Source organism: Macrotis lagotis, chromosome 2 (assembly GCF_037893015.1).
Source record: "Macrotis lagotis isolate mMagLag1 chromosome 2, bilby.v1.9.chrom.fasta, whole genome shotgun sequence".
NCBI classification, from domain to species: Eukaryota; Metazoa; Chordata; class Mammalia; order Peramelemorphia; family Peramelidae; genus Macrotis; species Macrotis lagotis.
The window spans coordinates 146,412,997-146,428,274 of record NC_133659.1 but is presented as its reverse complement, the minus strand read 5'-3'; the positions used below and the strand labels follow the sequence as shown (position 1 = coordinate 146,428,274).

The window sequence follows — 15,278 nt, the reverse complement described above, 5'->3', positions numbered from 1 at the left end:
ACTGAGGCAGAATTAATTCAGCAAGTCAGCAAACACTATGTGCCAGACACCATGGTCAGTGCAGGAAGTATAAACGTGTGGAAAGACAGCCTCGGTTCTCTAGATTGTGAAGATGATCTAGAAAAGAAAGCTAAAAAGGGATGGAAGTGGGAAGAGTAGATGAAGGTCTAACACAAGGGCATGACAGAGAAAGTCTGAAGCCAGGAGTACAGTCTGGAGAGGAATAAAGACATGAGTGGCCTGGATATCCTCCTTAAAAATAGAGATTGAGAAGAAGCAGCTAATCAGAGGCCACCGGGTCAGAAGTACTTTTACTATGAGAAATCCAGACAAGACTTTCTTGGTTGGAGAGATTTCAGTGAGGTGGTAGAGAATGTCCTTAGAGAATTCAGTGACTTGCTTAAGGGCAGCTAGAGGCTTAAATGACTTGCCCAAGTTCACATTGCTAATTAAGTGTCTGAGTCAGGATTTAGAGTCAACTTTTCCTACCTACTTCCTGCCCTGTGACCTAAATGATTGAGTTCCTCTTTGCAGAGCAAGGAAAATAGACTCAAAGTTTTAAAGTCCTAATTGCCTCAGTTTTCTCAAATTTAAAATTGAGGCAATTATAGCACCTACCTCCCAGGGTTATTGTAAGGATCAAATCATATGTGTAGCTCATAGCACAGTTCTCAGGCTATGTAAATGCCTATTCTCTTTCCTCTCCTTTTCCTTCTGAGAATAATGATTTTAAAAGCATAAAATAAAATACGTAGGAATATAAATAAAAACATAGTTATATAAAGAATAGTATACTATAACAATAATATAAAGAATAATCAAAAAGAATAAAAATAATATAAATGAAACCAATTATATTGAATATATAATTTTTGCTCCATCCAAGTTCATAGATTCTAACATTAAGAAATTTCTGCAAGGACCCCAAGTTATGAACACCTGACCTAGATCTTTTTGACTTCAAGCTTCCTGTAGATTATGTTGCCTTGCCTCCATATCTTGCATTCTTTCAGCTTTAAATTCTGTGGTCTTATTTCCTTTATATAGAAAGAAAAAAAATGATCCCATTAAAGAAGAAATTAATGGTCCCTATAAGTCACTAGAATGCCACTAAACTGTGATTGCTTACATAGAGATTCCTTAAAGCTCTAGGAGGATTAAATTAGATAAAACTTTTGTAATGGGAGAGGCTAAGCTGCTTTCAGAAAGGTGGCATAAATCAGTAACCTTAGCTCAAGACTGTTGTATCCTACATTGTGTAACATAAGAACTTGGCGCAATGAAAGAAAAACCTAGTGTAAAAGTCATTGGGAAAAGAGGTTAAAAAGACCTCCTTTCTTCATCAAAGATAATCTCTCTAATTTTTAATTAACACTTTATTTTTCAGGGTCTCTTTAGACAGTATATGGATTAAATGGAAACTCTACCCAGAACTTTTGCTTCTTTCTTTACTCTTTCATCTTTAAGAGCTTTCTCTGTTGCACAGTATGATGAGAGAGCTGGGCATTTTGAGATGAGTGGCTAAAATGAATTCCTTGAATCTGATTTATTATGAAATTTGTAGAAGATTGAATACTTTGGTTTGCCCTTGACTGTCTTTCCAGAGTCTAAAAAACATAGCAGGGCCATATGAATAGGTCAGATAATCCATTTTAGTGTTTATGATATAGATGTGGAAAAGTTTTGATTCCTGTTCTCATAAATGTATTGTTTCACATGCATACTATTTTCTCATTAGACAGTAATGAATTTTATACTGTGCCTAGCTAGGTGCTATAGTTGATAAAATAATTTTTTCATTTTTCATTTTAATATTGAGTTTCAAAGTTTTACTCTTGTATTTTTTGTTGTAGACAAGGAAAATTGTAGTCATCATAGAATCCTAGAAAACAAAAGATAAATTGTTTCCCCTCCCTCTCTTATTCATTATACATTTTTCCTGTAAGGTAGCATCCTAAGGGAATTCTTAAAGCTAAGATAAGAATGAATTAAGCTCCTTTTCCTCTACATTCAGATGTATTGAAAAAAGGTAGAGAAAGCAACACTAAATTTTTTTGCTTTATATCTCAGTCTTAGCATACATACCTTATCGCTATAGATGTCCATGTATATTATACAAGGATAGGGCCTTTGAGAAAGTGACATGATCACTGACTTCAGAGAGTTCATATGCTGAAAAGTAGCAAAGAACTCTCTAAAGCTAACTCCTCAATCTGTGCTGTAATAAGAATTTTTATTTCTGAGGTATTTATGTTTACAGGCTTATCTATATACAATAAGATTCTCATTCTGTTTTAATTTTGCCTCAAAATCACAGGTCTCCTCTTTTTCTTAAATTTTTTTTATTAAAGATATTATTTAGGGGGCAGCTAGGTGGTGCAGTGGATAAAGCACTGGCCCTGGAGTCAGGAGTACCTGGGTTCAAATCTGGTCTCAGACACTTAATAATTACCTAGCTGTGTGGCCTTAGGCAAGCCACTTAACCCCATTTGCCTTACAAAAAACCTAAAAAAAAAAAAGATATTATTTGAGTTTTACAATTTTCCCCCCAATCTTACTTCCCTCCCCCCACCCCACCCCCCCACGGAAAGCAATCTGTCAGTCTTTACTTTGTTTCCATGTTGTACATTGATCCAAATTGAGTGTGATGAGAGATAAATCATATCCTTAAGGAAGAGACAAGAAGTCTAAGAGGTAACAAGATTAGACAATAAGATATCTGGTTTTTTTCCCCTAAATTAAAGGGAATAGTCCTTTAACTGTGTTCAAACTCCCTGGCTCTTTATCTGGATACAGATGGCACTCTTCCCTTGCAGACAGCCCAAAATTGTTCCCGATTGTTGCACTGATGGAATGAGCGAGTCCTTCAAGGTTGAACATCACCCCCATGTTGCTGTTAGGGTGTACAGTGGTTTTCTGGTTCTGCTCATCTCACTCAGCATCAGTTCATGCAAATCCCTCCAGGCTTCCCTGAAATCCCATCCCTCCTGGTTTCTAATAGAACAATAGTGTTCCATGACATACACATACCACAGTTTGCTAAGCCATTCCCCAATTGAAGGACATTTACTTGATTTCCAATTCTCTGCTGCCACAAACAGGGCTGCTATAAATATTTTTGTACAAGTGATGTTTTTACCCTTTTTCATCATCTCTTCAGAGTATAGACCCAGTAGTGGTATTGCTGGGTCCAAGGGTATGCTCATTTTTGTTGCCCTTTGGGTGTAGTTCCAAATTTCTCTCCAGAAAGGTTGGATGAGTTCACAGCTCCACCAACAGTGTAATAGTGTCCCAAATTTCCCACAACCCTTCCAACAATGATCATTATCCTTTCTGGTCATATTGGCCAATCTGAGAGGTATGACGTGGTACCTCAGAGAAGCTTTAATTTGCATTTCTCTAATAATTAATCATTTAGAGCAATTTTTCATATGGCTATGGATTGCTTTGATCTCCTCATCTGTAAATTGCCTTTGCATATCCTTTGACCATTTGTCAATTGGGGAATGGCTTGTTGTTTTAAAAATATGACTCAGTTCTCTGGTGTATTTTAGAAATGAGTCCTTTGTCAGAATCATTAGTTGTAAAGATTGTTTCCCAATTTACAACATTTCTTTTGATCTTTGTTACAGTGGTTTTATCTGTGCAAAAGCTTTTTAATTTAATGTAATCAAAATCATCTAGTTGGTTTTTGGTGATGTTCTCCATCTCTTCCTTAGTCATAAACTGCTCCCCTTTCCATAGATCTGACAGGTAAACTAGTCCTTGATCTTCTAATTTACTTATAGTATTGTTTTTTATGTCTAAATCCTGTAACCATTTGGATCTTATCTTGGTAAAGGGTGTTAGGTGTTGGTCTAATCTAAGTTTCTTCCATACTAACTTCCAATTTTCGCAGCAGTTTTTATCAAAGAGAGAGTTTTTTATCCCAAAAGCTGGACTCTTTGGGTTTATCAAACAGCAGATTACTATAATCGTTTCCTGCTATTGTACCTAGTCTATTCCACTGGTCCACCACTCTATTTCTTAGCCAATACCAAACAGTTTTGATGACTGATGCTTTGTAATATAATTTTAGATCAGGTAGGGCTAAGCCCCCTTCTTTTGCACTTTTTTTCATTAAGCTCCTGGAAATTCTTGACTTTTTATTTCTCCATATGAATTTACTTACCACTTTTTCTAACTCATTAAAGTAATTTTTTTGGAATTTTGATTGGTAGGGCACTAAACAGGTAGTTTAGTTTTGGTAGAATTGTCATTTTTATTATATTAGCTCTACCTATCCATGAGCAGTTGATATTTGCGCAGTTATTTAAATCTGATTCAGTTTGTGTGAGAAGTGTTTTATAATTGTTTTCAAAAAGTTTCTGAGTCTGTCTTGGCAAATAGATTCCCAGGTATTTTATATTGTCTGAGGTTACTTTGAGATTTCTCTTTCTAGCTCTTCCTGCTGTATCTTGCTACTCATATATAGAAAAGTTGAGGATTTATGAGGGTTTATTTTATAACCTTCAACTTTGCTAAAATTGCTAATTGTTTCCAGTAGTTTTTTGGATGATTTCTTGGGATTCTCTAGGTAGACCATCATGTCATCTGCAAAGAAAGAGAGTTTTGTCTCTTCCTTCCCAATTCTAATTCCTTCAATTTCTTTTTCTTCTCTAATTGCTGAAATTAACATTTCTAATACAATATTGAATAGTAGTGGTGATAATGGGCACCCTTGTTTCACCCCTGATCCTACTGGGAATGCCTCTATCCTCTCCCCATTGAATATAATACTTGTTGATGGTTTCAGATAGATACTGCTAATTATTCTAAGGAACAGTCCATTTATTCCTACACTCTCTACTGTTTTTAGTAGGAATGGATGCTGTATTTTGTGAAAAGCTTTTTCAGCATCTATTGATATGATCATATAATTTCTGATAGGTTTGTTGTTGGTATTGAGTATACTAACAGTTTTCCTAATATTGAACCAACCCTGCACTCCTGGGATAAAACCTACTTGAGGATAATGTATTATCCTAGTGATAACTTGTAATTGTTTTGCTAAGATTTTATTTAAGGTTTTTGCATCTATATTCATCAGGGAGATAGGTCTATAATTTTCTTTCTCTGTTTTAACTCTTCCTGGTTTAGGTAACAGCACCATATTGGTTTCATAGAGAAAGAGTTAGGCAGAGTTCCATCTTTCCCTATTTTTCCAGAGAGTTTATATAGAATTGGAACCAGTTGTTCCTTAAATATTTGGTAGAATTCACTTATGAATCCATCAGGCCCTGGAGATTTTTTTCTTAGGAAGTTCAATGATGGCTTGTTGAATTTCTTTTTCTGAGATAGGGTTGTTTAGGTAATTAATCTCCTCTTCATTTAACCTGGGCAATTTATATTTTTGTAAATATTTATCCATTTCACTTAGATTATCAAATTTATTGGAATAGAGTTGGGCAAAATAATTTTGAATTATTACTTTAATTTCCTTCTCATTGGTGGTGAGTTCACCTTTTTCATTTATGATACTAGCAATTTGATTTTCTTCTTTTTTTAATCAAATTGACCAGAGGTTTATCAATTTTATTGGGGTTTTTTTTCATAATACCAACTTTTGGTTTTATTTATTAATTTAATATTTTTTTTTGCTTTTGATTTTATTAATTTCTACTTTAATTTTTAGAATTTATAATTTGGTATTGGGGATTTTTAATTTGTTCTTTCTAATTTTTTTAGTTGCATGCTTAGTTCATTGATTTCCTTTTTCTCCAATTTATTCATGTGAGCATTTAAAGCTATAATATATCCCCTGAGAGCCGCTTTGAGTGAATTCCATAGGTTTTGGTATGTTGTTTCATTATTATCATTATCTAGGATAAAATGGTTAATTCTTTCTATAATTTGTTTTTTGGTCCACTCATTCTTTAAAATGAGGTTATTCGGTTTCCAATTGGTTCTACGTCTTTATCTCCTTGGCTGGCCCAATATTGCATATGACTTTTATTGCATTGTGATCTGAGAAAGATGTATTCACTATTTCTGCCTTTCTGCAGTTGATCATTAGGTTTTTATGTCATAGTACATGGTCAATTTTTGTATAAGTTCCATGTACTGCAGAGAAAAAGGTATATTCCTTTCTATCCCCCATTCAGTTTCCTCCATAAGTCTACCATATCTAGTTTTTCTAACAATTTATTTACCTCCTTAATTTCTTTCTTGTTTATTTTATGATTCCATTTATCTAGATCTGAGATTGGGAGGTTGAGGTCTCCCACTAGTAGAGTTTTGCTGTCTCTGTCTTCCTGTAGTTCTTTCAGCTTCTCTAAGAATTTGGATGCTGTCCCACTGGGTGCATATATATTCAGTATTGAAATAGCTTTATTGTCTATACTACCTTGTAGGAGGATAAAGTTTCCTTCCTTATCTCTTTTAATGCTATCTATTTTTGCTGCTGCTTTGTCTGAGATAAGGATTTCTACTCCTGCTTTTTTTACTTCAGCTGAAGCAAAATATATTTTGCTCCAACCTTTTAGCTTTACTCTATATGTATCTTTCTGCTTCAAATGAGTTTCTTGTAAGCAGCATATTGTCAAATTCTGGTTTTTAATCCACTCTGCTATTCACTTACATTTTAAAGGAGAGTTCATCCCATTCACATTCAGAGTTATGATTACTAATTCTTTATTGCCTTCCATGCTTTCTTCCCTCTGTTTGCATTTTTCTCCCTCCCCCCCTTATCAGTATTCCCCAGTATTTTGTTTCTGAATACCACCATTGTGTTTGCCCTCCTCTATCACCCCTCCCCTTTCTTTCCCCTTTCTCTTTTTCCTTCCCTTCCTTTTGTTAGTTCCCCTTTTCCCCCACTCCCCTCCCTTTCTCCGTCCCCCCCTCCCCTTTTCCCCTTTTAATCCTTGAAAGGTTGGTTAGATGTTTTTTAAGTTAACTAAGGATGTGTAAATTGACTTTAAGCCAAGTCTGATGAGAAGAAGATTCAGATGTTTCTCATCTCCTCCCTTCTTCCCCTCTATTACCATAGGTTTTTTGTACCTCTTAGTGTAATGAAATTTACCCCATTCAATCCCCTCCCTCCTCCCATGTCCTTCCTGACCCCCTTTTTAAGGATGTAGTGTTTTTTAGATCATTCTGAGTCATAGAAATTTCTGAGTATCTGTCACTTCTAGCTAAGTACATTCTATCTAATAGAGTTATAATTCTTGAGAGTTATTAGAGTCTTTCTCCCAAGTGGGGTTAAAGCCAGTTACATCCCTTTGGATAGCAGTCTCATGGATAGGTCATGAATGTCCATTACTTCTGGCTAGGTATATTCTCTCTGTTAGAGTTACAATTCTCAAGATTTATGAGAATCTTTTCCCCATGCTGAAATATAGCCAGTTTCAACTTACTGGATAGCAATTTTTTTTTACCGCCTTCCCCCCCTTTTTTTTTACCTTTTCACGTGTCTCTTGAACCTCCTGTTTGATGTCCAAATTTTCTATTTAGCTCTGGTCTTTTCATCAGAATTTTTGGAATTCTTCCATTTCGTTAAATGCCCATCTTTTTCCCTGGAAGAGAAGGCTCAGCTTTGCAGGATAGTGGATTCTTGGCTGCATTCCAAGCTCCCTTGCTCTTTGAAATATCTCCTTCCAGGCCTTTCAATCCCTTAATGTTGATTCAGCCAGATCCTGCATAAGCCTTACTGTAACTCCTTGATATTTAAATTGTTTCTTTCTGGCTGCTTGCAGGATTTTCTCTTTTATCTGATAGTTCTGGAATTTGGCCACAACATTCCTTGGTGTTTTCATTTTAGGATCTTTTTCTGGAGGGGATTGATGTATTCTTTCAGTAACTACTTTGCCCTCTGGTTCCATGATATCAGGGCAGTTTTCCATCACTAGGTCCTCTAATATTAAGTCCAGGCTTTTTTTTTCTCTTGAATGTTTTCAGGAAGTCCAATAAATTTCAGGTTGACCCTCCTCGGCCTATTTTCAAGCTCAGTGGTTTTGCTGTTGAGGTATTTTACATTTTCTATTTTTTCTATTTTTTGGTTTTGTTTAACTGGCTCTTGCTGTCTCATGGAGTCATTAGTTTCTGAAGACTCCATTATTTTTTTTAGAGAGGAGTTTTCTTCATTAACCTTTTGCAACTCCTTTTCCACTTGGTCCATTCTACTTTTGAAAGAGCTTTCCATTTGACCAATTAAGGTTTTGAGAGAATTATTTTCTTTTTGCATTTCCCCAATTGAGGATGTGAGAGAATTATTCTCATTTTATATTTGTCCAATTTGGGGCGGCTAGGTGGTGCAGTGGATAAAGCACTGGCCTTGGAGTCAGGAGTACCTGGGTTCAAATCCGGTCTCAGACACTTAATTACCTAGCTGTGTGGTCTTGGGCAAGCCGCTTAACCCCATTTGCCTTGCAAAAACCTAAAAAAAAAATATAATATATTTGTCCAATTGTATTTTTTAAGAATTTGTTTTCATGTTGCAAGTTATTGTCTCTCCCAAATTTTCCGGTTGATTTTTAAACTCCTTCCTTATCTCTTCAAGGAAGTCTTTCTATGTTGAAGACCGGGTCGTATTCTCCTCAGAGGTTCTAGGTCTCTATGAGTTAGGGTCTTTCCATTCCAAGAATTTTTCTATGGAGCCACCTTTCCGCTGACCCTCATTTTGCTAAGACCTTGAGTTGGGGGGGCTGGTTCACAGGGACTTGGGATCAATAGAGGCTTTATTCACTGAGTGCAGTTTCTCTGGCTGGCCAGTAGGAGGTGCTGGTTGCTTTCTCTGGAGTGTCTGTGACTTTGACTGAGGCCTTCTCCCTTAGCTTGAAGGGAGGAGTTGGAGCTAATGAATTCTTTTGCCTTCAGTCAGTGGTGGGCTTTGCCCTGGCCTGAGGTCATCCCTCTCTCTGTTGTTAGCTGGGCTGGTTCTGCTCACACACCTGTGCCTGAGGCAGAAGTAGTCTGCATTTGTTTGTTCTGGGAAGAGGAGGGTAGACTCAGAGTTCCTTGGACCAGAGGAGCCCTGTTGGCAAGCTCCAGAGGGTCAGCGCGCCCCTGCTCCCTAGTTGACTCAAGCCCCCACCATCTAGCCCCACTGCTGATCCACCAGGTCCGACTCTCCAGCCCTTAGAGTCCTGGGCTTCAATTCAGCTGCTAATCTGGCTGATTGGTGCTGATCTGCCCTCTGGGCCCAGACTCATCCAGTGCTGCTGAGTGAGACAAATCCTGAGGTAGATGTTCTTTCTCCTGGCTTTTCTTTCTGGGTTTTGTGGGTCGTATTTCTTTTAAGAGGTTTGTTTCATATGATAGATGAGGAAAGATCAGGAAACTTTAGAACTGTGCCTGTCTTCTCTCTGCCATCTTGGCTGGAAGTCCAGGTCTCCTCTATCTTAAGAAAAAAAAATCTCCTTTCAGCCACTGAGCATTTCTTTTAAGCCATTTATTAAACTCCTAGTTTCTAGGATTTTGAGAATACAAAGATTAAAAAAAAATGGCATTCCCCTTAAGAATCCTTAACTTAGGTGGGAGATACACACAAGACAAATATATTACAAAAATATAATAATAAGGAATGATATAGGAGAACACTTTTAGGTGAAGAGTCAGAAATGTCTATGGGGAGGAAGTGGTCCCTATAACCAGTCTTTGGCCATGATTCTGGGCAGCAGAGAATCTTGGTTCAAGCCCATCCTTCAAATTTCTCTGTTTCTGTGGGTGTGGCAGAGGCAGATTACACACCCGAATCAGTCTTGAAAGAAGAGAGGATTCTGAAAGATAAAGATGGGGAGGCAGCTAGTTGGCTAAGTATAATCCTTGCAGAGATCAAGGCAATTTAGAAAAATTTGACTACCAGTAGAAGCATAGTTTTTAGCACTTAAATAGACCTTAAATACCACCTATAATCTTAGTTTAGTCTTTTGTTTCCTACTTAGCACACAGATTTTTGGTTGACACTGTTTAATAAAATGTTTTCTTTTTATATTATCATAAGTGCATTGAGAGAAAACCGTTTCCTTCTTTCTTAGGTGATTCCTTATGTTGGTACTCTTCCTGAGGAGCTGGGGCCTGGAAAATTGATTGTCATCCATGGTCATGTGCCAAATGATGCAGACAGGTAATCCCCTTTCCTGATGTATATTTCATTAGGGTCCCATGCCTTGATTATGTTAGGTGGGAAAAGATAAGGAAGATGTTAAATTTTTGTGGCTAGAAGCAAAAGGAAAAGAAACATAGGAAAACCTTTTTGATATTTCTTGCTTTTTCTCCTTTTCATGAAATTAATCTACAACTTACATTTATATAACAGTTTATATTTAAAAACACTTGGTAAAAAGGTGGATTGAAAAAGGAGAGACCAGAGACAGATAGATCATTAGGATGTTTTTATAGTAGGAGTACATAAGATCACCAGAGATACAACTTTATTAGTAAAATAATTTATTTTTCCAATTATATGTAAAGATAATTTTCAGCATTCATATTTTTTGGGGGGTTGAGGCAATGGGGTCAAGGGACTTTCCCAAGGTCATACAGCTAGTATTCACTGTCTGCATCTGAATTTGAACTCAGGTCTTCCTGACTATGGCTGGTGTTCTAGCCACTGCTGCCCCCAACATTCATTTTAAGAAAGTTTTTGGGCAGCTAGGTGGTGCAGTGGATAGAGCACTGGCCCTGGAGTCAGGAGTACCTGAGTTCAAATGCAGCCTCAGACACTTAATAATTACCTAGCTGTGTGGCCTTGGGCAAGCCACTTAACCCCATTGCCTTGCAAAAACCTAACAAAAAAAAAGTTTTCTCCCTCCCACCTTAGGATAGCAAGGAATCTGATATAGTTTATACCTGTACAATTATCTTATAATATTTCTATATTAATCACTCTGAAAGAAGAATCAGAACAAAAGGGGGGAACCATGAGGAGGAAAAAGCAAAAAAAAAATTTAAAACAGTGAAAATAGCATGCTTTGACCTAGTTCTTTGACCATAGTTCTTTCTCTGGATATGAATGGCATTTTCCATGGCAGGTCTTTTAGAATAGTCTTTGATCTTTGTATTGCTTAGAAGAACTAAGTCTGTCATAGTTGATCATTGTACAACGTTACTACTGAAGTGTACAATATTGGTTCTCACTTCAGTGTTTTTGTAAAGTCTTTCTAGATTTTCTGAAATCTGCCTGTTCATCATTTTTTTACAGAACAATAATATTCCATTAAATTAATATACCACAGTTTTTTTCAGCCATTCCCTAATTGATCAGCATTCCCTCAGTTATCAATTTTTTGCCACCACAAAAAGAACTATTATCAATATCCTTATGCATGTATGTCTTTTCCCCTTTTTTGGTGATCTCTTTAGGTTAAAGATTTAGTGGTTTTGCTGGATCAAATGATATGCATAGGGATACAATTTGAGAGGAAAGATAGGAAGATAGGCAGAACTTTGCCTGATCTAAGTAGCAGAGAAATTATTGGATTTCCCCCCCCCCATTCTCTGTTATTAGATAGAATAGAAACTGAGATGTACAGAATTATGAGTCAGATAAAAAGGACTATGAACTGAATTTGTGTGGATTTTTTTCAGGAGTGTCTCAAGTGTTTTACATTATTAATTTGTTGTTTTTTTGGAGTTGAAGAAAAGTATTATGATGCTGGCTGAGCTTTTAAGTTCATGGCAATTTATTACTCCATTTGTTCATCACACAAGCCCATTTAGGTCACTGATGCAATTATTATTCATTATCCCAATTTCATAGATAAGGAAACTGAAGCTCAGAGAAATCAACTTTTCCAAGGTTGTTTACACAAACAGACTAAGGAGTTGGGACTTGAATCTGGGTCTTCATCTAAGAAAAAAGAATTTTGAAAGTAAATATTATTACTAAAGAGCAGACAGACATCTTCAGGAACAATTTTTTGCATGCAATTTTAGCATGTTCTTATGAGTTAGCAGAGCAATTTTCATTCAATTTCTTTTAGATAATTAAAAAAAAAAATACCATACCTCACACTCTCCCAAAAACCTTGCAAATCAACATTTGCTTAAATGCTGGCCAGTTTATCAGAAAATTTCATGGGTCACTGTTATATTCCCATGATTATTCTAGGTAGATATTAAGCATTTGCTTTCAAAGAGATTTTGAGTTCTATTTGTAGTATGGGAATTTTTCTTTTGTCAATTAATGAAAAAATAACAACTTGCTATTGAAAATAGCTATCATGATAAGTATTTTATGTCGTTATTATGGCTATTATCATCATCTCAACTTTTATCTTTTTTTTTAATTGAAATCTATTTTGCTTTTCCAATTACATGCATTGGTAGTTTTTCAACATTCATCCATTTGCAAATTTATGTATTCCACATTTTTCTACCACCCTCTCTTTCTCTTTCTTCCCCCCCCCCCCCAATGGTGATGAGCAGTCTGGTAAAAGTTATATATGTACAATACTATTCAACATATTTCCTTATTAGTCATGTTGTAAAAGAGGACTTAGAACTAAAGGGGAAGAAAATAAATCATGAGAAAGGAAGGAAAAACATAAAAAGTTTTAAAAAGTGAAGATAGTATGCATTCAGACTTGGTGGGTTTTTTCCCTGTGGATGACATTGTCCATGACAAGTCTCTCAGGATTGTCCTTGATCTTTGAACTTCTGAAAGGAACTGCATCTGTCATAGTTGATCATCTCATAATGTTGTTATGTGTATAGTGTTCTCTTAGTTCTGCTGCCTTTGCTCAGCATCAATTCACAAAATTCTTTCTAGCTTCTCTTAAGGTCTGACCACTCATGGTTGCTTATAGAACAGTTGTACTCCATAACATTCATATTACCATAACTTTTTCAGCCATTTCCCAATTGATGGGCTTGCCTTCCAATTTCCAAATCTTTGTCACTATAAAAAAAACTGCTGTAAATATTTTTGAGCATGTGAGACTTTTCCCAGTTTTTAATTATTTCTTTGGGTTATAGACCTAGTTATGGTATTGCTGGGTCAAATGGTATGATCAGTTTTATTGCTCTTTGGGCAAAATATCTGGATCAATTCACAACTCCACCAACAGTGCATTAATATCCCAGTTTTCCCAACATTGATCCTTTTCCTTTTTTGTCATCTTATCCATTCTGATGGGTGTGAGGTGGTACCTCATAGTTCTTTAAATTTGCATTCTCTAATTAATAATGAAATAATGATTTGGAGCATTTTTATATAACTATATATATAATATGCAGATATTATATATATATATCTTTAATTTCTTCATCTGAAAACTGCTTATTCATATCCTTTGACAGTTTATCAATTTTATTCTTTACCTTAAATGGAATTTTCTTGGCAAAGATACTGAAATGGTTTACCATTTCCCTTTCCAGCTCATTTTTCAAAAGAGGAAACTGAGGCAAACAGGGTGAAGTGACTTGTCCAAATTTGGCCTCAGGCCAAATTTGAACTCAGTAAGATTCATCATCTTGATTCTAGGCTCAGCACTCTTTATTACACCACCTACCTGCCCAGATTTAATGCATGGTTGTATAAAATAAGTATTTTTTTTGGAGTTACTTTAAAGTTGAACTGACATACTAATTCTTTTACGAGTCAAGTAGCAGGAAAGACAGAAGAAATGATAATGTGCCTAGTTTATCTGGTTCTTTGTATCTTTGATCTCTTCTTCCAGGCCCTTCTATATTTTGAAGCTTTTTATTCTAAGTAGTTTGGAGATTGAATATTTAATATGTGACATTTATTTAAGATGTTTTCATTTTTCTGTTCACTGATTTTTGTTGTTAGAATGATTATGCTGTTTTTGCAGATGATTTTCTGCCTTTTCTCTTTCTCACAATTTCACTTTCACTTTTGAAGCTCAAACAAAAGATTTGTGGAAGTCGAAAGCAATAGTTAAAATGATATTTTTTGGATTATTTTTCTGTTTTATCTATATTCAAAACTCTTGCCTAGTATACAGAAGACACTTAATAAATGTTTGTTAACTTTCTTTGATTTGATTTGTCTTAACATCAAGAGTCAGAATATCCTCTAAAAGGAAAAACAAATATTAATAGTTGCAGTTAGAGGACAATAGATAAAGTGGAATTACATATTGGAAAAAACCTACCTCTTTTCTTAATATATGCTTAAGATTCACAGATAAAACTCAATAAACTGCAACAATAATTGGTACAAAGAAAATGTCAAACAGAATGAACAGAGAGATTTCCAGAAGGAAGGAATCACCTTCCCCTGGGATATCAGGGAAGGTATGATGGAAGGGGTCCATCTGTCAAACTAACATATATTACAGGGAGCATCTGATCTGGACCTTGAATGTCTTCACTCAGAGGAAATGAGCTAGAAATCAATTCCAGGGATGAAAGTCTCAGTTACTTAGACACAACACAAGAAGCATTTCTGATCCTTTCCTATGGTGCCTGGTGTCAGTCATCTGAGTATTATGTGTCTTCCAAAGACCAGGAAGCTCCAGGCCATTGCAAATTTAGTATTTGCCTAATAAGAGTTTCAATGTCTGAGGCATTCCATCCTATATCAACTCTTGATTATATTGACTGGCCAAAGAGACACCTTCCCCTCCCCTCTCAATTCCTTAAGATATTCCTTGGTTTCAACATGTTCTTCTGTACATTTTTCATAAATAGCTCTAAAAGCCTATATAAATGCATGAAGGGAAAAGATGGTAGTACTAGCTTGGGAAATTATGATGGTAGTCTAATTCAGCCAGAGTGGGAAAGATAAAAAGAAGAAGATTCAAAATTATAAATCTATTTCTATCACAATTGCTTTCTGTTGAAATATCTTCCTTAATCTCTTAATTAGGTTCATTTTGCTTTTGCTTTGTTTGAGATCCTACTTTTTTTATTTCAACTGAAGCAAAATATAATCTGCTCTTTACTCTGTGTATATATATATATATATATATATATATATATATATATATACATATATCTGCTTCAAATGTGTTTCTTATAAAGAACATATTGAATGATTCTGGTTTTTAATCCACTTTGCTATTTGTTTCCATTTTATGAGAGAGTTCATCCCATTCACATTCATGGTTATGATTACTAGCTCTATCTCCCTCTATTCTATTTCCCTCCATTTTTACTTTTCCTCCCCTTTCACCCTATGGCTGCTCATTAGTATTTTGATTTTGACTACCTACTCCCTCAATCTGTCCTCCCTTCTATCAGCCCCTCCTTCACCTTTCTTTTCCCTTTCCTCTCCTATTTATCTGAAGGATAAGATTAAATTTCTAAACTCAATTGGATGTCTATGTTATTCT

The 15,278-nt window shown here is 35.7% G+C and overlaps 1 protein-coding gene across 3 annotated transcripts in view; it reads left to right on the top strand.

Annotated features, from left to right (window-relative positions):
• LGALS8 (galectin 8) overlaps positions 1 to 15,278 on the top strand; it is a 32,198-nt gene that overhangs the window by 3,487 nt on the left and 13,433 nt on the right. For all 3 annotated transcript variants that reach the window (XM_074222954.1, XM_074222953.1, XM_074222952.1), the window contains exon 3: positions 10,014 to 10,102. In XM_074222954.1, coding sequence (XP_074079055.1) covers positions 10,014 to 10,102 — 89 coding nt within the window. The remainder of the gene's footprint in view (positions 1 to 10,013; positions 10,103 to 15,278) is intronic.